Source organism: Oncorhynchus clarkii, chromosome 5 (assembly GCF_045791955.1).
Source record: "Oncorhynchus clarkii lewisi isolate Uvic-CL-2024 chromosome 5, UVic_Ocla_1.0, whole genome shotgun sequence".
NCBI classification, from domain to species: domain Eukaryota; kingdom Metazoa; phylum Chordata; class Actinopteri; order Salmoniformes; family Salmonidae; genus Oncorhynchus; species Oncorhynchus clarkii.
Genome location: NC_092151.1, coordinates 3108404 through 3133940, shown reverse-complemented (window position 1 = coordinate 3133940; position 25537 = coordinate 3108404). Strand labels below are relative to the sequence as shown.

The following is a 25537-nucleotide window of genomic DNA, read 5'->3' as shown; positions in this document are numbered from 1 at the left end:
TTCTAGTGTAGTAACCCTTATGGACCTCACATTGAATTCTAGTGTAGTAACCCTTATGGACCTCACTATCTGCCACGTTGAATTCTAGTGAAGTAACCCTTATGGACCTCACATTGAATTCTAGTGTAGTAACCCTAATGGACCTCACTATCTGGCACGTTGAATTCTAGTGAAGTAACCCTTATGGACCTCACCATCTGGCACATTGAGTTCTAGTGTAGTAACCCTTATGGACCTCACTATCTGGCACATTGAATTCTAGTGAAGTAACCCTTATGGACCTCACTATCTGGCACATTGAATTCTAGTGAAGTAACCCTTATGGACCTCACATTGAATTCTAGTGAAGTAACCCTTATGGACCTCACATTGAATTCTAGTGTAGTAACCCTTATGGACCACACTATCTGGCACATTGAATTCTAGTGTAGTAACCCTTATGGACCTCACTATCTGGCACATTGAATTCTAGTGAAGTAACCCTTATGGACCTCACATTGAATTCTAGTGAAGTAACCCTTATGGACCTCACTATCTGGCACATTGAATTCTAGTGAAGTAACCCTTATGGACCTCACTATCTGGCACATTGAATTCTAGTGTAGTAACCCTTATGGACCTCACTATCTGGCACATTGAATTCTAGTGTAGTAACCCTTATGGACCTCACTATCTGGCACATTGAATTCTAGTGTAGTAACCCTTATGGACCTCACTATCTGGCACATTGAATTCTAGTGTAGTAACCCTTATGGACCTCACATTGAATTCTAGTGTAGTAACCCTTATGGACCTCACTATCTGCCACGTTGAATTCTAGTGAAGTAACCCTTATGGACCTCACATTGAATTCTAGTGTAGTAACCCTAATGGACCTCACTATCTGGCACGTTGAATTCTAGTGAAGTAACCCTTATGGACCTCACCATCTGGCACATTGAGTTCTAGTGTAGTAACCCTTATGGACCTCACTATCTGGCACATTGAATTCTAGTGAAGTAACCCTTATGGACCTCACTATCTGGCACATTGAATTCTAGTGAAGTAACCCTTATGGACCTCACATTGAATTCTAGTGAAGTAACCCTTATGGACCTCACATTGAATTCTAGTGTAGTAACCCTTATGGACCACACTATCTGGCACATTGAATTCTAGTGTAGTAACCCTTATGGACCTCACTATCTGGCACATTGAATTCTAGTGAAGTAACCCTTATGGACCTCACATTGAATTCTAGTGAAGTAACCCTTATGGACCTCACATTGAATTCTAGTGTAGTAACCCTTATGGACCTCACTATCTGGCACATTGAGTTCTAGTGTAGTAACCCTTATGGACCTCACTATCTGGCACATTGAATTCTAGTGTAGTAACCCTTATGGACCTCACTATCTGCCACATTGAATTCTAGTGTAGTAACCCTTATGGACCTCACTATCTGGCACATTGAATTCTAGTGAAGTAACCCTTATGGACCTCACTATCTGCCACATTGAATTCTAGTGTAGTAACCCTTATGGACCTCACTATCTGCCACATTGAATTCTAGTGTAGTAACCCTTATGGACCTCACTATCTGGCACATTGAATTCTAGTGAAGTAACCCTTATGGACCTCACATTGAATTCTAGTGAAGTAACCCTTATGGACCTCACATTGAATTCTAGTGTAGTAACCCTTATGGACCTCACTATCTGGCACATTGAGTTCTAGTGTAGTAACCCTTATGGACCTCACTATCTGGCACATTGAATTCTAGTGTAGTAACCCTTATGGACCTCACTATCTGCCACATTGAATTCTAGTGTAGTAACCCTTATGGACCTCACTATCTGGCACATTGAATTCTAGTGAAGTAACCCTTATGGACCTCACTATCTGCCACATTGAATTCTAGTGTAGTAACCCTTATGGACCTCACTATCTGCCACGTTGAATTCTAGTGAAGTAACCCTTATGGACCTCACATTGAATTCTAGTGTAGTAACCCTAATGGACCTCACTATCTGGCACGTTGAATTCTAGTGAAGTAACCCTTATGGACCTCACCATCTGGCACATTGAGTTCTAGTGTAGTAACCCTTATGGACCTCACTATCTGGCACATTGAATTCTAGTGAAGTAACCCTTATGGACCTCACTATCTGGCACATTGAATTCTAGTGAAGTAACCCTTATGGACCTCACATTGAATTCTAGTGAAGTAACCCTTATGGACCTCACATTGAATTCTAGTGTAGTAACCCTTATGGACCACACTATCTGGCACATTGAATTCTAGTGTAGTAACCCTTATGGACCTCACTATCTGGCACATTGAATTCTAGTGAAGTAACCCTTATGGACCTCACATTGAATTCTAGTGAAGTAACCCTTATGGACCTCACATTGAATTCTAGTGTAGTAACCCTTATGGACCTCACTATCTGGCACATTGAGTTCTAGTGTAGTAACCCTTATGGACCTCACTATCTGCCACATTGAATTCTAGTGTAGTAACCCTTATGGACCTCACTATCTGGCACATTGAATTCTAGTGAAGTAACCCTTATGGACCTCACTATCTGGCACATTGAATTCTAGTGTAGTAACCCTTATGGACCTCACTATCTGCCACATTGAATTCTAGTGTAGTAACCCTTATGGACCTCACTATCTGCCACATTGAATTCTAGTGTAGTAACCCTTATGGACCTCACTATCTGGCACATTGAATTCTAGTGAAGTAACCCTTATGGACCTCACTATCTGCCACATTGAATTCTAGTGTAGTAACCCTTATGGACCTCACTATCTGCCACATTGAATTCTAGTGTAGTAACCCTTATGGACCTCACTATCTGGCACATTGAATTCTAGTCAAGTAACCCTTATGGACCTCACATTGAATTCTAGTGAAGTAACCCTTATGGACCTCACATTGAATTCTAGTGTAGTAACCCTTATGGACCTCACTATCTGGCACATTGAGTTCTAGTGTAGTAACCCTTATGGACCTCACTATCTGGCACATTGAATTCTAGTGTAGTAACCCTTATGGACCTCACTATCTGCCACATTGAATTCTAGTGTAGTAACCCTTATGGACCTCACTATCTGGCACATTGAATTCTAGTGAAGTAACCCTTATGGACCTCACTATCTGCCACATTGAATTCTAGTGTAGTAACCCTTATGGACCTCACTATCTGCCACATTGAATTCTAGTGTAGTAACCCTTATGGACCTCACTATCTGGCACATTGAATTCTAGTGAAGTAACCCTTATGGACCTCACATTGAATTCTAGTGAAGTAACCCTTATGGACCTCACATTGAATTCTAGTGTAGTAACCCTTATGGACCTCACTATCTGGCACATTGAGTTCTAGTGTAGTAACCCTTATGGACCTCACTATCTGGCACATTGAATTCTAGTGTAGTAACCCTTATGGACCTCACTATCTGCCACATTGAATTCTAGTGTAGTAACCCTTATGGACCTCACTATCTGGCACATTGAATTCTAGTGAAGTAACCCTTATGGACCTCACTATCTGCCACATTGAATTCTAGTGTAGTAACCCTTATGGACCTCACTATCTGCCACATTGAATTCTAGTGTAGTAACCCTTATGGACCTCACTATCTGGCACATTGAATTCTAGTGAAGTAACCCTTATGGACCTCACATTGAATTCTAGTGAAGTAACCCTTATGGACCTCACATTGAATTCTAGTGTAGTAACCCTTATGGACCACACTATCTGGCACATTGAATTCTAGTGAAGTAACCCTTATGGACCTCACTATCTGGCACATTGAATTCTAGTGTAGTAACCCTTATGGACCTCACTATCTGGCACGTTGAATTCTAGTGTAGTAACCCTTATGGACCTCACTATCTGGCACATTGAATTCTAGTGTAGTAACCCTTATGGACCTCACCATCTGGCACATTGAATTCTAGTGTAGTAACCCTTATGGACCTCACTATCTGGCACATTGAATTCTAGTGTAGTAACCCTTATGGACCACACTATCTGGCACATTGAATTCTAGTGAAGTAACCCTTATGGACCTCACTATCTGGCACATTGAATTCTAGTGTAGTAACCCTTATGGACCTCACTATCTGGCACGTTGAATTCTAGTGTAGTAACCCTTATGGACCTCACTATCTGGCACATTGAATTCTAGTGTAGTAACCCTTATGGACCTCACCATCTGGCACATTGAATTCTAGTGTAGTAACCCTTATGGACCTCACTATCTGGCACATTGAATTCTAGTGAAGTAACCCTTATGGACCTCACTATCTGGCACATTGAAGAACTCCGGGTTCAGAGAACTCAACACTAAAATGCTACAAAATAAAATTAATTACAATAAATAAAAGGCAAACTCATCACATAATCAGCGTCTAGTCAAGCAACACTAAAAAAGGACTTCTGGGTCACAGAATTTCAGATTTTTTATTTTTAAAAGTCTCCCCCCCCACGCAATAGGTGAAAAGTATCAATAACCATTCATGATATATGAAAAGTGGTCTAAACATTAACAATGATTCAAATGTGTTCATATTTAAGTGATGTGGGTTTAAAACATGTTCCAATGTGAATCACTGTATCTGGAATAGAGCAGAAACTATTCTGGATGCCGCAGTAGAACTATTGTAGTTTTGCTGCAAAAGTATTGTAGGGAAAACTCAGTTGGGTCTGTAGAATGTGTATATGGTGTCATTCCATGGGGCTCTGAATAATACGGAGTGTTGCTGGCCTTTAACTCCGTCCAATCACATCACGTGTTCCTCCTGCACTACAGAACAGCCGCTAACCAAACTGCAGTGCAGGGCATGGACACTGAACTAAAGGGCTATTACACACACAAAAAAATGTAGACCTCAAAACTCATCCCCTGTTGTGGTTTAAGCATTGTGAACACAGAAAATCGAATTCTGTTTTTCTAAAAACTGGGCTAAAACCAGAAAAAACATGTGGGAAATCCGAAACCTTGGAAAAACAAAACCAATAAAACGGAATTTGGGTAAAAAAAAAAGTATTTTTGAAAGGCCCTACCAACGTGACTGCACTTTAGAGTGTGTCATCCTGTAGCACAGCATTGTGGGGGAAGTTGAGGTCAGGCCCAATATTGTCTATGCACCCAGGAGGGAAAGAGGTTGGGACATCCTAGAAATGTTTAACAGTAACATAATATATCAAATTTAGCAGACGCTTTTATCTAAATCCACTTACAGTCATGCGTGAATACATTTGTACGTATGGGTGGTCCCGGGAATCAAACCCACTATCCTGGCGTTGCAATGCTCTACCCAGCTGCATCACACGGTTATAGATGCTTTGTGACGCCTCAATTTAATACGATGCAATAAGGCCTTTATTAAGTAGTGCTTATGTCTCCCTTTATAAAGCACAGGTTTATGTCATATTTGACATAGTGTTATGTGACACAGTTATGAACCCTTTATAAAGCATGACATATGGTTATAGATTATTTTTTTATGAAGGCTTTATGAAGCCCCGAGTGGCGCAGCTGTCTAAGACACTGCATCTCAGTGTTAGAGGAGTCACTACAGACCCTGGTTCAGCGGTCTAAGGCACTGCATCTCAGTGTTAGAGGAGTCACTACTGACCCTGGTTCAGCGGTCTAAGACACTGCATCTCAGTGCTAGAGGAGTCACTACAGACCCTGGTTCAGCGGTCTAAGACACTGCATCTCAGTGCTAGAGGAGTCACTACAGACCCTGGTTCAGCGGTCTAAGACACTGCATCTCAGTGCTAGAGGAGTCACTACAGACCCTGGTTCAGTGGTCTAAGGCACTGCATCTCAGTGCTAGCTGCACTGAGAAAGGACTGACCCTGGTTCAGAGGTCTAAGGCACTGTGTCTCAGTGCTAGAGGCGTCACTACAGACCCTGGTTCGAATCCAGGCTGTATAACAACTGGCCGTGATTGGGAGTCCCATAGGGCGGCGCTCAATTGGCCCAGCGCCGTCCGGGTTTGGCCATCATTGTAAATAAGAATTTGTTCTTAACTGACTTTCCTAGTTAAATAAAACAATTTATTAAATTAGCTACACGTCATTTAAAGCTGCACTGAGAAAGGACTGCCTAAGACTGATATATCTGGCTACCCTGTTGACTACGTTAAACTTTTGGTAGCTCTTCACTTCCCCACTGTATGGTGTCACTAATCAGGTGACATTATCCCTCTTCCTGTGTTGGAAAAAAGGTATTGTGTTGTAACTGCCTGTAGGTCGTCACTAGTTACCAAAGTCATAATTAGGACTAAACCCTGCCAATTTCAAACATTTATCTTATTAAAATCAGATTTTAAACCTAACCTTAACTCTAACTAAACTCCTAACCTTATGCCTAACCTTAAATGAAGACCAAAAAGCATATTTTTTGTTTTCTTGTGTCTATCACCCCTGTCTATTACCCTGTCTGTTTGTGTCTATCACCCCTGTCTATTACCCTGTCTGTTTGTGTCTATCACCCCTGTCTATTACCCTGTCTGTTTGTGTCTATCACCCCTGTCTATTACCCTGTCTGCTTGTGTCTATCACCCCTGTTTGCTTGTGTCTATCACCCTGTCTGTTTGTGTCTATCACCCCTGTCTATCACCCTGTCTGTTTGTGTCTATCACCCCTGTCTATCACCCTGTCTGTTTGTGTCTATCACCCCTGTCTATCACCCCTGTTTGCTTGTGTCTATCGCCACTAAGCTTGAGTTTGTTTGCGTTCTAATAAACTTTGAGTGCATTCGAAGACCGTCTTTATCCGTTTGTTTCATTCTGCACACAAGGGTTGTTGTTTATCTTCATAGTTTACCAGTGACATCAGTGGGAAAACTCCATCTTCTTTCAGATAAATTGGTCCTTGGGGCTGGATATCTAGCTGAAAGGAAGTGGGCTTCTCCACAGCATCCTTGTTCACTTGACTGTCTTGTCTGTTGTACTGTATTACTCATCGTTAGGGTAACGTCTGTGTGTTGTAACGTCAGTGTGTTGTAACGTCAGTGTGTTGTAACGTCTGTGTGTTGTAACGTCTGTGTGTTGTAACGTCTGTGTGTTGTAACGTCTGTGTGTTGTAACGTCTGTGTGTTGTAACGTCTGTGTGTTGTAACGTCTGTGTGTTGTAACGTCAGTGTGTTGTAACGTCTGTGTGTTTTGTGTTGTAACGTCTGTGTGTTGTAATGTCTGTGTGTTGTAACGTCTGTGTGTTGTAACGTCTGTGTGTTGTAACGTCTGTGTGTTGTAACGTCTGTGTGTTGTAACGTCTGTGTGTTGTAACGTCTGTGTGTTGTAACGTCTGTGTGTTGTAACGTCTGTGTGTTGTAACGTCTGTGTGTTGTAACGTCTGTGTGTTGTAACGTCTGTGTGTTTTATGTTCTAATGTCTTTCCTTCCTCTCTGTTGTAGAAGTGGAACTCCGTCTCCCAAGAGGACGTTGACGACTCGGTCGCCTGCCATCAGAGGAAGCAGAGACCGGTTCACTGGAGAGTCCTACACCGTGTTAGGTAAACGTGCACGCGCAAACAAAAAACAGAGTAATGTAGCAGAGACATGTTCACAGGAGAGCTATACACTGTTAAGTAGGTAACCACAACATCACTGTGTTAGGTAGGTAATCACAACATCAATGTGTTAGGTAGGTAACCACAACATCACTGTGTTAGGTAGGTAACCACAACATCACTGTGTTAGGTAGGTAACCACAACATCACTGTGTTAGGTAGGTAACCACAACATCACTGTGTTAAGTAGGTAACCACAACATCACTGTGTTAGGTAGGTAACCACAACATCACTGTGTTAGGTAGGTAACCACAACATCACTGTGTTAGGTAGGTAACCACAACATCGCTGTTTTAGGTAGGTAACCACAACATCACTGTGTTAAGTAGGTAACCACAACATCACTGTGTTAGGTAGGTAACCACAACATCGCTGTGTTAGGTAGGTAACCACAACATCAATGTGTTAGGTAGGTAACCACAACATCACTGTGTTAGGTAGGTAACCACAACATCGCTGTGTTAGGTAGGTAAACACAACATCACTGTGTTAGGTAGGTAACCACGACATCGCTGTGTTAGGTAGGTAACCACAACATCGCTGTGTTAGGTAGGTAAACACAACATCACTGTGTTAGGTAGGTAACCACAACATCACTGTGTTAGGTAGGTAACCACAACATCACTGTGTTAGGTAGGTAACCACAACATCACAACATCACTGTGTTAGGTAGGTAACCACAACATCACTGTGTTAGGTAGGTAACCACAACATCACTGTGTTAGGTAGGTAACCACAACATCACTGTGTTAGGTAGGTAACCACAACATCACTGTGTTAGGTAGGTAACCACAACATCACAACATCACTGTGTTAGGTAGGTAATCACAACATCACTGTGTTAGGTAGGTAACCACAACATCACTGTGTTAGGTAGGTAACCACAACATCACTGTGTTAGGTAGGTAACCACAACATCGCTGTGTTAGGTAGGTAACCACAACATCGCTGTGTTAGGTAGGTAACCACAACATCACTGTGTTAGGTAGGTAACCACAACATCACTGTGTTAGGTAGGTAACCACAACATCACTGTGTTAGGTAGGTAACCACAACATCACTGTGTTAGGTAGGTAATCACAACATCAATGTGTTAGGTAGGTAACCACAACATCACTGTGTTAGGTAGGTAACCACAACATCACTGTGTTAGGTAGGTAACCACAACATCACTGTGTTAGGTAGGTAACCACAACATCACTGTGTTAAGTAGGTAACCACAACATCACTGTGTTAGGTAGGTAACCACAACATCACTGTGTTAGGTAGGTAACCACAACATCACTGTGTTAGGTAGGTAACCACAACATCGCTGTTTTAGGTAGGTAACCACAACATCACTGTGTTAAGTAGGTAACCACAACATCACTGTGTTAGGTAGGTAACCACAACATCGCTGTGTTAGGTAGGTAACCACAACATCAATGTGTTAGGTAGGTAACCACAACATCACTGTGTTAGGTAGGTAACCACAACATCGCTGTGTTAGGTAGGTAAACACAACATCACTGTGTTAGGTAGGTAACCACGACATCGCTGTGTTAGGTAGGTAACCACAACATCGCTGTGTTAGGTAGGTAAACACAACATCACTGTGTTAGGTAGGTAACCACAACATCACTGTGTTAGGTAGGTAACCACAACATCACTGTGTTAGGTAGGTAACCACAACATCACAACATCACTGTGTTAGGTAGGTAACCACAACATCACTGTGTTAGGTAGGTAACCACAACATCACTGTGTTAGGTAGGTAACCACAACATCACTGTGTTAGGTAGGTAACCACAACATCACTGTGTTAGGTAGGTAACCACAACATCACAACATCACTGTGTTAGGTAGGTAATCACAACATCACTGTGTTAGGTAGGTAACCACAACATCACTGTGTTAGGTAGGTAACCACAACATCACTGTGTTAGGTAGGTAACCACAACATCGCTGTGTTAGGTAGGTAACCACAACATCGCTGTGTTAGGTAGGTAACCACAACATCACTGTGTTAGGTAGGTAACCACAACATCACTGTGTTAGGTAGGTAATCACAACATCAATGTGTTAGGTAGGTAACCACAACATCACTGTGTTAGGTAGGTAACCACAACATCACTGTGTTAGGTAGGTAACCACAACATCACTGTGTTAGGTAGGTAACCACAACATCACTGTGTTAAGTAGGTAACCACAACATCACTGTGTTAGGTAGGTAACCACAACATCACTGTGTTAGGTAGGTAACCACAACATCACTGTGTTAGGTAGGTAACCACAACATCGCTGTTTTAGGTAGGTAACCACAACATCACTGTGTTAAGTAGGTAACCACAACATCACTGTGTTAGGTAGGTAACCACAACATCGCTGTGTTAGGTAGGTAACCACAACATCAATGTGTTAGGTAGGTAACCACAACATCACTGTGTTAGGTAGGTAACCACAACATCGCTGTGTTAGGTAGGTAAACACAACATCACTGTGTTAGGTAGGTAACCACGACATCGCTGTGTTAGGTAGGTAACCACAACATCGCTGTGTTAGGTAGGTAAACACAACATCACTGTGTTAGGTAGGTAACCACAACATCACTGTGTTAGGTAGGTAACCACAACATCACTGTGTTAGGTAGGTAACCACAACATCACAACATCACTGTGTTAGGTAGGTAACCACAACATCACTGTGTTAGGTAGGTAACCACAACATCACTGTGTTAGGTAGGTAACCACAACATCACTGTGTTAGGTAGGTAACCACAACATCACTGTGTTAGGTAGGTAACCACAACATCACAACATCACTGTGTTAGGTAGGTAATCACAACATCACTGTGTTAGGTAGGTAACCACAACATCACTGTGTTAGGTAGGTAACCACAACATCACTGTGTTAGGTAGGTAACCACAACATCGCTGTGTTAGGTAGGTAACCACAACATCGCTGTGTTAGGTAGGTAACCACAACATCACTGTGTTAGGTAGGTAACCACAACATCACTGTGTTAGGTAGGTAACCACAACATCACTGTGTTAGGTAGGTAACCACAACATCACTGTGTTAGGTAGGTAACCACAACATCACTGTGTTAGGTAGGTAACCACAACATCACTGTGTTAGGTAGGTAACCACAACATCACTGTGTTAGGTAGGTAACCACAACATCACTGTGTTAGGTAGGTAACCACAACATCACTGTGTTAGGTAGGTAACCACAACATCACAACATCACTGTGTTAGGTAGGTAATCACAACATCACTGTGTTAGGTAGGTAACCACAACATCACTGTGTTAGGTAGGTAACCACAACATCAATGTGTTAGGTAGGTAACCACAACATCAATGTGTTAGGTAGGTAACCACAACATCGCTGTGTTAGGTAGGTAACCACAACATCAATGTGTTAGGTAGGTAACCACAACATCACTGTGTTAGGTAGGTAACCACAACATCACTGTGTTAGGTAGGTAACCACAACATCACTGTGTTAGGTAGGTAACCACAACATCAATGTGTTAGGTAGGTAACCACAACATCACTGTGTTAGGTAGGTAACCACAACATCACTGTGTTAGGTAGGTAACCACAACATCACTGTGTTAGGTAGGTAACCACAACATCACTGTGTTAAGTAGGTAACCACAACATCATTGTGTTAGGTAGGTAACCACAACATCACTGTGTTAGGTAGGTAACCACAACATCACTGTGTTAGGTAGGTAACCACAACATCACTGTGTTAGGTAGGTAACCACAACATCACTGTGTTAGGTAGGTAACCACAACATCACTGTGTTAGGTAGGTAACCACAACATCAACACATCACTGTGTTAGGTAGGTAACCACAACATCACTGTGTTAGGTAGGTAACCACAACATCACTGTGTTAGGTAGTTAACCACAACATCACTGTGTTAGGTAGGTAACCACAACATCACTGTGTTAAGTAGGTAACCACAACATCACTGTGTTAGGTAGGTAACCACAACATCACTGTGTTATGTAGGTAACCACAACATCACTGTGTTAGGTAGGTAACCACAACATCGCTGTGTTAGGTAGGTAATCACAACATCACTGTGTTAGGTAGGTAACCACAACATCAACACATCACTGTGTTAGGTAGGTAACCACAACATCAACACATCACTGTGTTAGGTAGGTAACCACAACATCACAACATCGCTGTGTTAGGTAGGTAACCACAACATCACTGTGTTAGGTAGGTAATCACAACATCACTGTGTTAGGTAGGTAACCACAACATCAACACATCACTGTGTTAGGTAGGTAACCACAACATCACTGTGTTAGGTAGGTAATCACAACATCACTGTGTTAGGTAGGTAAACGATGCCAACCTTAAAGCACTCACGTCTGTAGCCATGAAATGCTTTAAAAAGGCTGGTCATGGCTCACATCAACACCATTATCCCAGAAACCCTGGACCCACTCCAATTTGCATACCACCACAACAGATCCACAGATGACACAATCTCTATTGCACTCCACCCTGCCCTTTCCCACCTGGGCAAGAGGAGCACCTGTGTGAGAATGCTGTTCATTAACTACAGCTCAGTGTTCAATATCATACGGTCTTCCAAGCTCAACACCAAGCTCAACACCAAGCTCAACACCAAGCTCAGGGTCCTGAGACTGAACACCACATTAGTGTTGTGTCAGTCACTACCCACATAGTCAATAGTGGTGTGTTGTCACTGCTCCGTCAGATGTTTAATAAGACTGCTAGGTAAATATGTTCAACGGGGTTTTCCTGTTACTGTGCATTGCAATGTTTCGTGTGTCGGTGTTTGTCCACTCCCAAGGGAATGAAAAGGTTTCCTGTCCTCCACACCCAGGAATAACATGACGATGTAATTATATCATATCCACTCCCAATAGACACCAGCAATGAATAACACTATGCACGTTTGTGTAGTGATTGATTCAAATGTCCTGTCTGTCCTCTCCAGTCACCAGCCAGGTATTATGTAAGACGTTATAATAGCATAGTGTCCACCCACCAGGTGACACCAACATGCAAGTTGTGTAGTTTGCCCTGTCTGTCACGAAGGGATTGATAAGCCTTCATGTCTGTCCACCACCCATCCCCCAGGTGATACCAGTATGGACTGTGGTCAACACTACTGGGAGGTGAAAGCCCTTAAAGACTGTAAGTCCTACAGTGTTGGGGTCTCCTACAGGAACCTGGGAAAGTTTGACCAGCTGGGTAAGACCAACACTACCTGGTGTATCCACATCAACAACTGGCTGCAGCCCTCCTTCGCTGCCAAGCACAACAACAAGGCCAAGAGCCTGGACGGCACCGCGCCTGGACGCATCGGGGTCTTCTGTGACCTGGACTCAGGTGGGTTTATACAGTATAATATGAGGGGTTATTCAACACACTACGAGGTCCGGGGGCCTTCTGTGACCTGGACTCAGGTGGGTTTATACAGTATAATATGAGGGGTTATTCAACACACTACGAGGTCCGGGGGTCTTCTGTGACCTGGACTCAGGTGGGTTTATACAGTATAATATGAGGGGTTATTCAACACACTACGAGGTCCGGGGGCCTTCTGTGACCTGGACTCAGGTGGGTTTATACAGTATAATATGAGGGGTTATTCAACACACTACGAGGTCCAGGGGTCTTCTGTGACCTGGACTCAGGTGGGTTTATACAGTATAATATAAGGGGTTATTCAACACACTACGAGGTCCAGGGGCCTTCTGTGACCTGGACTCAGGTGGGTTTATACAGTATAATATGAGGGGTTATTCAACACATATAGGAACCTGGGTTCAAAAAATCATTTCGAATATTACAGATACTTTTTAAGTATTTTCTTTAGCGGTGCCTGAGATGGCAGATAGGTGGTGTTTACACTTTGGGGACTATTTAGTTGGTTACGTTTCGGCAGGAAAGCTCAGTCAAGCACAGCTAAAGTATTAGGAGCTAGCAGCTGTTGTTGATCCATACATTTTATGCAGGTAGCAGCTGTTGTTGATCCATACATTTTATGCAGGTAGAAGCCGTTGTTGATCGATACATTTATGCAGGTAGGAGCTACTGAGTTACAAGGCGGGTCCTCATTGTTCTACGCGGTACAGATTGGTGTGTTTTACAGTCAGTCGGGGTGGAATACCATATCCCTCAGGCGCCGGCGACCCGTATAGACAGGCCATTGAATACGGCCATATTGGATTTCATCTCCCTTCCCCAGGAAATGATTACAAACTAGGCTTTTGTCCTCTGACTATCAGAACTCACTTTACACCGTGCTCTCTCTGCGCTTGAAGTGACGTGGATACAGTAGTTTGAATTCTGTTTTGTTTTCTCTTGGTCTCCCTCAGGACAACTGTCCTTCTACAACGCTGAAACTAAGCAGTTGATCCACACGTTCAAGGCTAAGTTTAGCCAACCTGTTGTACCAGCCTTCATGGTAAGTTTTGTCTGTATTGTGGGTTATATTCTTGTCTTGACCGCCACTCCCTCACACCTGTATATTATACCCCCTGCCGGTCCTCGAGAACTAGATAACACCAGAGAACTTGTCTTGCCTTTCTTGAACTAAACACTCTGATATGCTGTCTCTCTGGATAAGAGCCTCTGATATGCTGTCTCTCTGGGTAAGAGCGTCTGATACGCTGTCTCTCTGGATAAGAGCCTCTGATACGCTGTCTCTCTGGATAAGAGCCTCTGATACGCTGTCTCTCTGGATAAGAGCCTCTGATACGCTGTCTCTCTGGATAAGAGCCTCTGATACGCTGTCTCTCTGGATAAGAGCCTCTGATACGCTGTCTCTCTGGATAAGAGCCTCTGATATGCTGTCTCTCTGGATAAGAGCCGGTCCCTAGCGGGCCAATATGACACGTGTTACACAAAATGGGGATTTAAAAGAGAGAGAGAGTGAGAGTACATGAGAGAAAAACCCACTTGGGTGCATTTGTCAGCTATGCTTATTTTAACCCTAACCTTACCCCGGACTGACGCTCTTATGGGTCAGAATATAATGATGTAATTACGTGTTGATGGTCTCAGATGGGGGGTCTCTGAGTGGACAGTGTGGGAGGTCTCAGATGGGGGTCTCTGAGTGGACAGTGTGGGAGGTCTCAGATGGGGGTCTCCCAAGCTTTAAACATCCCAAGGAGCACTGTGCAAGCGATAATATTGAAATGGAAGGAGTATCAGACCACTGCAAATCTACCAAGACCTGGCCGTCCCTCTAAACTTTCAGCTCATACAAGGAGAAGACTGATCAGAGATGCAGCCAAGAGGCCCATGATCAGACCTCGTGTTGCGTTTTGGGTTTGCTGACCACTCAGACCTCGGGCTGAGTTTTGGGTTTCCTGACCACTCAGACCTCGGGTTGCGTTTTGGGTTTGCTGACCACTCAGACCTCGTGTTGCGTTTTGGGTTTCCTGACCGCTCAGACCTCGGGCTGAGTTTTGGGTTTGCTGACCACTCAGACCTCGTGTTGCGTTTTGGGTTTGCTGACCACTCAGACCTCGGGTTGCGTTTTGGGTTTGCTGACCACTCAGACCTCGGGCTGAGTTTTGGGTTTCCTGACCACTCAGACCTTGGCTGCAGCTCAGGCTCACTTAGTCTGATCTGTTAATTCTTAACTCACAGGTCTTATAGCCGCGGGTCAGAAGTGGGCGTAACCGCCTTCAGGGCAAGTTCTCTGGGCGTAACTAGTTAAGAGGCAAGGTCTGGATTTTACTCAGATCCAATTTAGACAACTAACTTCACATTTCATCTTTACCAAAACATTCTCTTTGATCTGGACATTTTCCACACAACGTACAATTTGCAAACATCACGCACATACTAGGAAAACTCTTAAAGTTACACTGTTTTTCGTTATAACGTCGTCCTTTAACTTTTAATAACATAGCAAAAACAACATTACATTTTCATATTCCGTCTGTGGTCATTACCACCGTTTGTGGCTGACGAAACCTATTGTCCCACAGTCCATTTTATTGCATGTTCATGTTCTGAGGCCGGTTCTCTATAGTGACAAAGGAATTTTGTCTGCTGCCTTAGTTTTACAATAGGTGTGAGGTGTCATACACCCCCCCCCCCCCCATCTCCATACCTCTCCATCTCTTCACCCATGGTGGGTGTGAGAGATCTCTCTGTAGGATTGTGGTCCACGGTAACCTGTTATCTACAGGTATAATGTTGTTGACTATGATAGAGGTTTTGTATTAATGTGATGTGTTCCAGGTTTGGTGTGGTGGACTGAGCCTCAGTACAGGGATGCAGGTCCCTAGTGCAGTCAAGAGTTTCCAGAAGAACGAGAACGGCCTGGGAGGATCCAACAGCAGCCTCAACAGCATGGCCCAGTAGCCCAGACTGACTGGATGCATCTGGAACACCTGTTCCCTAGAACCCTCTAACTCAACTCTGGAGCTCCAGGCCATTTCCACTGTGTTTTTTTTTTCATTGTTCCCCTCTAATCAGGGACTGATTTAGACCTGGGACACCAGGTGGGCGATTCCCCTCTAATCAGGGCCTGATTTAGACCTAGGACACCAGGTGGGTGATTCCCCTCTAATCAGGGCCTGATTTAGACCTGGGACACCAGGTGGGTGATTCCCCTCTAATCAGGGCCTGATTTAAACCTGGGACACCAGGTGGGCGATTCCCCTCTAATCAGGGCCTGATTTAGACCTAGGACACCAGGTGGGTGATTCCCCTCTAATCAGGGCCTGATTTAGACCTGGGACACCAGGTGGGTGATTCCCCTCTAATCAGGGCCTGATTTAAACCTGGGACACCAGGTGGGCGATTCCCCTCTAATCAGGGCCTGATTTAGACCTAGGACACCAGGTGGGTGATTCCCCTCTAATCAGGGCCTGATTTAAACCTGGGACACCAGGTGGGCGATTCCCCTCTAATCAGGGCCTGATTTAGACCTAGGACACCAGGTGGGTGATTCCCCTCTAATCAGGGCCTGATTTAGACCTGGGACACCAGGTGGGTGATTCCCCTCTAATCAGGGCCTGATTTAAACCTGGGACACCAGGTGGGCGATTCCCCTCTAATCAGGGCCTGATTTAGACCTAGGACACCAGGTGGGTGATTCCCCTCTAATCAGGGCCTGATTTAAACCTGGGACACCAGGTGGGCGATTCCCCTCTAATCAGGGCCTGATTTAGACCTAGGACACCAGGTGGGTGATTCCCCTCTAATCAGGGCCTGATTTAGACCTGGGACATCAGGTGGGTGATTCCCCTCTAATCAGGGCCTGATTTAGACCTGGGACACCAGGTGGGTGCAATAATGATCAGGTAAAACAGAAACCCAGCAGGCTCCGGACCTCGTGGGGTCAGAGTTTCAATACCCCTGACCTCGTGGGGTCAGAGTTTCAATACCCCTGACCTCGTGGGGTCAGAGTTTCAATACCCCTGACCTCGTGGGTTCAGAGTTCAATACACCTGACCTCGTGGGGTCAGAGTTTCAATACCCCTGACCTCGTGGGGTCAGAGTTCAATACCCCTGACCTCGTGGGGTCAGAGTTCAATACCCCTGCTCTATAGGCACTATATAAGGAATAGTGTGCCAATTCAGACGCAACCAATGATTAACTGAACTCGCTCCTGTTCTGACTTCCTGTGCAAGTACAATCCCTTCCTGTTCTTGATCTGTCAGTCAACCCAGAGCCGCCCCAACGCATGAGAAACACTAAGCCTTTTTCTCTGTCTGGCGCTAGAAGAAACCAAACCAGCCTCGCCTTCCCTCCTCACAGTTTAACCAAGCAGCTACAGACCCTTAAAGGAATGAAGATCTAGCCCCGTGGTGCACAACCATATCCCAGCTGCAGCATTAGGGGTTAGGGGAACCCTCTGAACCATGTTCCAGATCTCTTAGGGGATCGAACACCCATAGGATTCTCATTCTGTATCAGGAATGCTAGATGTTTCATCAGGGAATAGACCAGTGCTTTTCTCCCTTGTTTTAGTTAGAATGCTGAGTTTTAGATAAGTCTGTGTCTCTCTGAAGTGTGAAGGTGTGTTTTGGCATGATGAGAAACTCTGTTGATTACTTACCAGCTGTATATTGTCTCCTATATTTTTGTTTTTTATGTATGGCAGTGTGAGTGATTGGCTTAGAAACACTTCCTCTCTCCTAGAGGCTTCTTTTGGTTTGAACCCTCAGTTTCTTCAGTATGCTACTGAACAATACCTTTGACGTCGTGTGTGGTACTGCGTGGTACTGCGTGGTACTGTGTGGTACTGTGTGGTACTGTGTGGTACTGTGTGATACTGTGTGGTACTGTGTGGTACTGCGTGATACTGTGGTACTGCGTGGTACTGCGTGGTACTGCGTGATACTGCGTCGTACTGCGTGGTACTGCGTGGTACTGCGTGGTCCTGCGTGATACTGCGTGGTACTGTGTGATACTGCGTGGTCCTGCGTGGTACTGCGTGATACTGCGTCGTACTGAGTGGTACTGCGTGATACTGCGTGATACTGTGTGGGACTGTGTGGGACTGTGTGGGACTGTGTGGTACTGTGTGGTACTGTGTGATACTGCGTGATACTGCGTGGTACTCCGTGATACTGCGTGGTACTCCGTGGTACTGCGTGATACTGCGTCGTACTGCGTGATACTGCGTCGTACTGCGTGGTACTGTATGATAAGTAGTGCTGCTATTTATGCAGCCCTTTCTTCTCTTCCTATGTTCTGCCTGTTAGTTGTGGACCAGGCTCCCTCTCAAATGGCATCCTGTTCTCTGTGTACTGCACTACTTATAGGGAATAGGATGCTGTCTGTCTGTCTGTCTGTCTGTCTGTCTGTCTGTCTGTCTCTGTCTGTCTGTCGTGTTCTTATCCATGTCGGTCTGTCGGTCTGTTGGTCGGTCGTGTTCTTATCCATGTCTGTCTGTCTGTCTGTCGGTCTGTCGGTCTGTCTGCCGGTCTGTCGGTCTGTCGGTCGGTCGGTCGGTCGGTCGGTCGTGTTCTTATCCATGTCTGTCTGTCTGTCTGTCTGTCTCTGTCTGTCTGTCTGTCTCTGTCTGTCTGTCGTGTTCTTATCCCTGTCTGTCTGTCGGTCTGTCGGTCTGTCGGTCGGTCTGTCGGTCGGTCGTGTTCTTATCCCTGTCTGTCTGTAAATGTAAATGGGATACTGTCTTCTGTCACCTGGTGTCTGGTGTCTGGTGTCTGGTGTCTGGTGCCTGGTGTCTGGTGCCTGGTGTCTGGTGTCTGGTGCCTGGTGTCTGGTGTCTGGTGCCTGGTGCCTGGTGTCTGGTTCCTGGTGTCTGGTGTCTGGTGCCTGGTGTCTGGTGTCTGTCACCTGGTGCCTGGTGTCTGTCACCTGGTGCCTGGTGTCTGGTGCCTGGTGTCTGGTGTCTGGTGCCTGGTGCCTGTCACCTGGTGCCTGGTGTCTGGTGTCTGGTGCCTGGTGTCTGGTGTCTGGTGTCTGTCACCTGGTGCCTGGTGTCTGGTGCCTGGTGTCTGGTGCCTGGTGTCTGGTGTCTGGTGCCTGGTGTCTGGTGTCTGGTGTCTGGACAATGCCTTTGAAATAATTCCATAAAACAACCAAGCGGGCGGCAGACCGACAAGAAAACATATTTCATCATACGTAACAACATTCTTTAGATTTAGTTTTGAAATAATTATTTCACTTGACATAATTTAGTTCTCGCTGAATGCTGAAGATGTCACATTGACCTTGATTATTGAGCCAGATTGATTCCTTCATTAAGAAAATAACCGACCCATCGTTTCCATGTATAATGGTCCAACTCTTTTCAATGTTTCGTTATTTCATGTTCTTCTCTATTTTCCCATGCTGCTGTTCTGTGTTGGGTCCTGGGGGGGGGGGAGAACGACATCCTGTTGTCTTCAAGGGGGACAAACTTTTTTTTGAGTAACATTCACACTTCACATAAATATTTGTTTGATATTTGACGGTGACATCAATCAATCAACCAATCAAATGTATTTATGAAGTCGTCAGCTGATGTCTCAAAGTGCTGTCCAGAAACCCAGCCTAAAACCCCCAAACAGCAAGCGGTGACTCTTTAGATATCTCCTCCTCTTTGTTGAACACCAAATAAACTGTTTTCACCCCTAGCAAAGTGTTTTATCTTTATACCCTAGATTATAAATAATTGACCCCTAAATCTAGTGTGAGGCAGGTTGATTTAAAAAAAAAAATTAAAGTGAAGAATTTCTATGTTTTCATCTTACTAACATTTTGAAATGCAATGAGCTATCTATTTTAAATGTATTCCTCAGATGGTAGGCTAATGCTATTCTAGTGTGACCTGTTATCTTTCATCTATTCTCCTCAGATGGTAGGCTAATGCTATTCTAGTGTTATCTATCATCTATTCTCCTCAGATGGTAGGCTAATGCTATTCTAGTGTTATCTATCATCTATTCTCCTCAGATGGTAGGCTAATGCTATTCTAGTGTTATCTATCATCTATTCTCCTCAGATGGTAGGCTAATGCTATTCTAGTGTGACCTGTTATCTATCATCTATTCTCCTCAGATGGTAGGCTAATGCTATTCTAGTGTGACCTGTTATCTATCATCTATTCTCCTCAGATGGTAGGCTAATGCTATTCTAGTGTGACCTGTTATCTATCATCTATTCTCCTCAGATGGTAGGCTAGGGCTATTCTAGAGATGTATTTTTTAATTTATTTTTTTAACTAGGCAAGTCAGTTAAGAACAAATTCTTACTTACAATGATGCCCTAGGAACAGTGGGTTAACTGCCTTGTTCAGGGGCAGGACAACAGATTTTTACCTTGTCAGCTCGGGGATTCAATCTAGCAACCTTTCAGTTACGGGCCCAACGCTCTAGGCTGGAAGTGGCCAGACGAAAGCCACATGACAGCCGCTTGAAGTTTGCCAAAAGACACCTAAAGGACTCTGACCATGAGAAACAAGATTCTCTGGTCTGATGAAACCAAGATTCAACTCTTTGGCCTGAATGCCAAGCGTCACGTCTGGAGGAATCCTGGCACCATCCCTACGGTGAAGCATGGTGGTGGCAGCATCATGCTGTGGGGATGTTTTTCAGCGGCAGTGACTTGGAGATTAGTCACGATTGAGGGAAAGATGAACGGAGCAAAGTACAGAGATCCTTGATGAAAATCTGCTCCAGTGCTCTCAGGACCTCAGACTGGGGTGAAGGTTCACTTTCCAAAAGGACAACGACCCTAAGCACACAGCCAAGACAACGCAGGACTGGCTTTGGGACAAGTCTCTGAATTTCCTTGAGTGGCCCAGCCAGAGCCCAGACTTGACCCCCAATCGAACATCTCTGGAGAGACCTGAAAATAGCTGTGCAGCGACGCTCCCCATCCATCATGTAATAACCCAGCACCAACAACCAAACCTCGCTATATTTACAGAAAACAACACAACTATTGACACCAGTGCCTGCAACCCAGCAATTAGGTCATCCAAACAACCCAACATTTTGTTGAGTGTAACTTGCAAGAAGCCTTGACCTGTTTGGGGCACATTATTTCTGTACTTAAATTATCAAGATAAGCTAGCTACTTGTTTTAAAACAATGAAAGATCTAATTGTTAGAAAGAATGAATGTATCTGCTACATTTATGAGAATAATACATACATTTACCTACCTTATCAATCTCGAAGACGATATACTAATTTATCACTCAAAAAAAGCGCTATGAAGGGAGCGCATCACAAACATCTTTCTAGGGTGTCTATGCTATCCTCCTCCCAATACAGCCTCCTCCAACACCACAGGTAGGAGAAGGGTATCCATCTGCTACGGGGAAGTTTTACTCTGATGTCAAATCGACTCATATTGTTGCTAGCTAGCTACCTCAGCTGTTGTCCTAGGTAATATGCTACTGAACCGGGGCACTAGCATATTGACATGCATATTTTGTATTATAAAACAGCACCGTATTCCCCTAAAATTACAAGTGTTTGGGGCAAATCATCAGTTAGCTAGGTACCCATCACATGATTTGTGCAAAAACATGATAGCTCACTTTAGCTAGCTAAGCGCTAGCCAGTCAGTCAGTGGCGCCGACAGATTGAAACTGGTATTAACAAAATGTGTTTCACTCTATTACATAAAACATGACATTGCTAACTAAAGTTGTATTTAATACGTTTAATGAATAAGTTAGACACCCATCAGACACATTTGGTAGGTACTGTAGCTAGCTAGATAACTTGGTTTCCATTTCCCAACAGTTACTGGTCTTGTAACTCATGTGTTTACCAGAAACGGCTTCTGGGAAACTGTTTGCCTGATAAATATTATTGTTGCCAAAGGTTTGCCGCAGATTCACCACTAGTGGCAAACGTTTGCAAACTTCTGGCACGTTTTGTGGCACACTGTTTAGTTTGCAGCAAATTTGCCAAAAGAATGCGGGAAGTTTGCAGCAAAAAAATCATTTTTGTAAGGGTATAAGCTTTTTTTTTTTTTTTAAACTGATAACAATCTATCCAAACTGTGCAGTGGCCATTTTAATGAATGGACAGAGATCTGTTACAAAACACCAGAAAACGTAATGATATTGAGAGATTTTTAAGCCCAGCCTTTGATACTGGGTAAACCGACAAGGTAGGGAGGAGAGGTGTCCCCAACTAAAACAAATCTTGGTCCACCGAGTGTCGTCTCTTTTTTTTCGACCTTTTACATTTTCAAACGTGTATTTTTCTATATATAAAAACACCATGTGTAAAAATATATATATATATTATATAACTATATGCACTGAGCTTGTCTAATACTTTAAGCACACTGTTTGATTAAATAATTCAGACACAAATGACTCGAGGAAGCCTGACGGCAATTAATTTGGGCCTGGCTCTGACTTGTCGCTCTGTGTCAAACAAAGACCGCTAGTGCCTGTAACCCGGGCAGATCTCTCTCTCTCTCTCTCCGCCCAACCATACGATAAACACTGTTTATGTGCTGAAGCTGCAACATAATTACACAACTGTAGGGCCGCTACACTACACTACCCTCTGTAGCGCCTTATGGTCGGAGCCCGAGCGGTTGCCGTACCAGGCGGTGACGCAACCGGTCAGGATGCTCTCGATGGTGTAGCTGTAGAACTTTTTGAGGATCTGGGGACCCATGACAAATCTTTTCAGTCTCCTGAGGGCGGAAAGGTGCTGTCGTGCCCTCTTCACAACTGTCTTGGACCATGATAGTTTGTTGGTGATGTGGACACTTGAAACTCTCGACCCGCTCCACTGCAGCCCCGTCGATGTTATTGGGGGCCTCTTCGGCCCTCCTTTTCTTGTAGTCCACGATCATCTCTTTTGTCTTGCTCACGTTGAGGGAGAGTTCACTGGTTTTCCAAAAATTCTGTTTGAAGGATGCCGGATCTTAATTCCGGGACCGCGAAATGCCTCGTTTCACACTCCCTCATCTGATTGGTCGAGTTGGCGGCTTCTGACTTTGTGGCTGTGATAACTAGTGACGACCAGAAGACTGTCATGACTGGAAGGAAACCAGCAATTATCTCATTAACATCAACTGCTAACCTTTACCTAAATATCCTAACCTGCTACTCGAGTTATCCTAACTTGCTGGGTAAATTCTCCTAATTTGCTACGAAAAATCTGTTTCTGAATTTAATTAGACAAAAGCTGTTTCCATCGAGCCAAGACCCCACCAGACAGCTCAGCCCAGACGGCCTGCCGAGAGCTTCAAAGCGACTGCCTGACTGATTGACAAATCACATTGCATCATAAATACCTACTCAACATTATTTGTAGATCAGTCAGTCACAATTTACCCATGATACATTGCGGTTTTAACGCTCTGGCCAATAAAATGCTTGCACCAGCTGACATGGATTTCAGAGTTTAGCTCAATTATTGTGTGGCTGTTTATTGAATGACTGTTTATTGTAATGTGGGACATATGAGTCAGTCACCTTGCTGTTTTCCTTCACACTGTCATAGAATGTCATAAAACAGACAGAAGAGGTTAGTTATAAATATATTTGGTCAAACTCTCAGAATACAGCGTGTACTCCAGCCCAGCAGGAGGCGATGTGACTAGATGTTTCCTGATGCTGAACAACATCACTGTCCCGGAAGAAGTCAGTAGTTTGTTTAGGTTTTATTTATTTTTGTCGGACGTTGAAGCTACACAGAGACTAAACTGGCTTTGGTAAGTTAACATGTAATTCAGTAATGTTACATCTTGGACCATCATTATCCAGTTAGCTGTTTTTTCCAACCTCGGTTTATCAGGATATAACCTTGTTTGCTGGGCCCACCGCGCCGGTAGCATCGTACCGTTATTGATGTGCGACTACTGTAATATCTTCTCTCGGTTACACTAAATGTAGCTACTTCAAAGTGACGTGTGTTAACATGAAAATCAGTGCTATATTTTCTGCTGAAGAGTAACGTTAGATATTTTATTTTACCTTTATTTAACCAGGTAAGCTAGTTGAGAACAAGTTCTCATTTGCAACTGATAAAGGATAGCAGTTCGACACGAACAACACAGAGTTACACATGGAATAAACAAACACACAGTCAATAATACAGTAGAAAAAAAGTATATATACAGTGTGTGCAAATAAGGGAGTTAAGGCAATAAATAGGCCATGGTGGCGAAGTAATTACAATATGGCAATTAAACACTGGAATGGTAGATGTGCAAAAGATGGATGTGCAAGTAGAGATACTGTGGTGCAAAAGGAGCAAAATAAATAAATACAGTATGGGGATGAGGTGGATAGATGGGCTGTATATGTAACAGTATAGACTTTACGTCCGTCCCCTCTCCCCGACCTGGGCGCGAACCAGGGACGCTCTGCACACGTCAACAGTCACCCTCGAAGCATCGTTACCCATCGCTCCACAAAACCCGCGGATCTTGCAGAGCAAAGGGAACAACTACTTCAAGGTCTCGGAGCGAGTGACGTCACTGATTGAAACGCCTCTAGCGCGCACCACCGCTGAATAGCTAGCCATTTCACATCGGCTACATATACAGATGGGCTATGAACAGGTGCAGTGATCTGTGAGCTGCTGCTCTGACAGCTGGTTCTTAATGCTAGTGAGGGAGATGGGAATCTCCAGCTTCAGTGATTTTTGCAGTTTGTTCCAGTCAGTGGCAGCAGAGAACTGGAAGGAAAGGCGACCAAAAGAGGAATTGGCTTTGGGGGTGACCAGTGAGATATACCTGCTGGAGCGCGTGCTACAGGTGGGTGATGCTGTGGTGACCAGCGAGCTGAGATAGGGCGGGGCTTTACCTAGCAGAGACTTGTAGATAACCTGTAGCCAGTGGGTTTGACAACGAGTATGAAGCGAGGGCCAGCCAACGAGAGCGTACAGGTCGCAGTGGTGGGTAGTGTATGGGGCTTTGGTGACAAAACGGACGGCACTGTGATAGACTGCATCCAGTTTGTTGAGTAGAGTTGGAGGCTATTTTGTAAATGACATCGGTAGGATGGTCAGTTTTACGACGGTATGTTTGGCAGCATGAGTGAAGGATGCATTGTTGCTAGTGTTAGTTTTATTTTTAAGAGCAGTTGGAGGCCACGGAATGAGAGTTGTATGGCATTGAAGCTTGCCTGGAGGGTTGTTAACACAGTGTCCAAAGAAGGGCCAGAAGTATACAGAATGGTGTCGTCTGCGTAGAGGTGGATCAGAGAATCACCAGCAGCAGGAGCGACATCATTGATGTATACAGAAAAGAGAGTCGGCCTGAAAATTGAACCCTGTGGCACCCCCATAGAGACTGCCAGAGGTCCAGATAACAGGCCCTCCGATTTGACACACTGAACTCTATCAGAGAAGTAATTGGTGAACCAGGCGAGGCAATCATTTGAGAAACCTAGGCTGTTGAGTCTGACGATAAGAATATGGTGATGGACAGAGTCGAAAGCCTTGGCCAGGTCGATGAATACGGCTGCACAGTAATGTCTCTTATCGATGCCGGTTATGATATCGTTAAGGACCTT

General features: G+C 44.3%; 1 protein-coding gene across 3 annotated transcripts in view; it reads left to right on the top strand.

The window, feature by feature from the left end:
- The window catches only part of LOC139409821 (FSD1-like protein), a 70953-nt gene extending 54885 nt beyond the window's left edge, over positions 1 to 16068 (top strand). For 2 of the 3 annotated variants that reach the window (XM_071155206.1, XM_071155204.1), the window contains exons 10-13: positions 7423 to 7520; positions 12694 to 12945; positions 13938 to 14026; positions 15817 to 16068. In XM_071155206.1, the coding sequence (XP_071011307.1) occupies positions 7423 to 7520; positions 12694 to 12945; positions 13938 to 14026; positions 15817 to 15939 (562 nt within the window). In that variant the 3' untranslated portion in view covers positions 15940 to 16068. The remainder of the gene's footprint in view (positions 1 to 7422; positions 7521 to 12693; positions 12946 to 13937; positions 14027 to 15816) is intronic. The other variant, XM_071155205.1, reaches the window with a different exon arrangement.
- The last annotated feature ends 9469 nt before the right edge of the window (positions 16069 to 25537 follow it).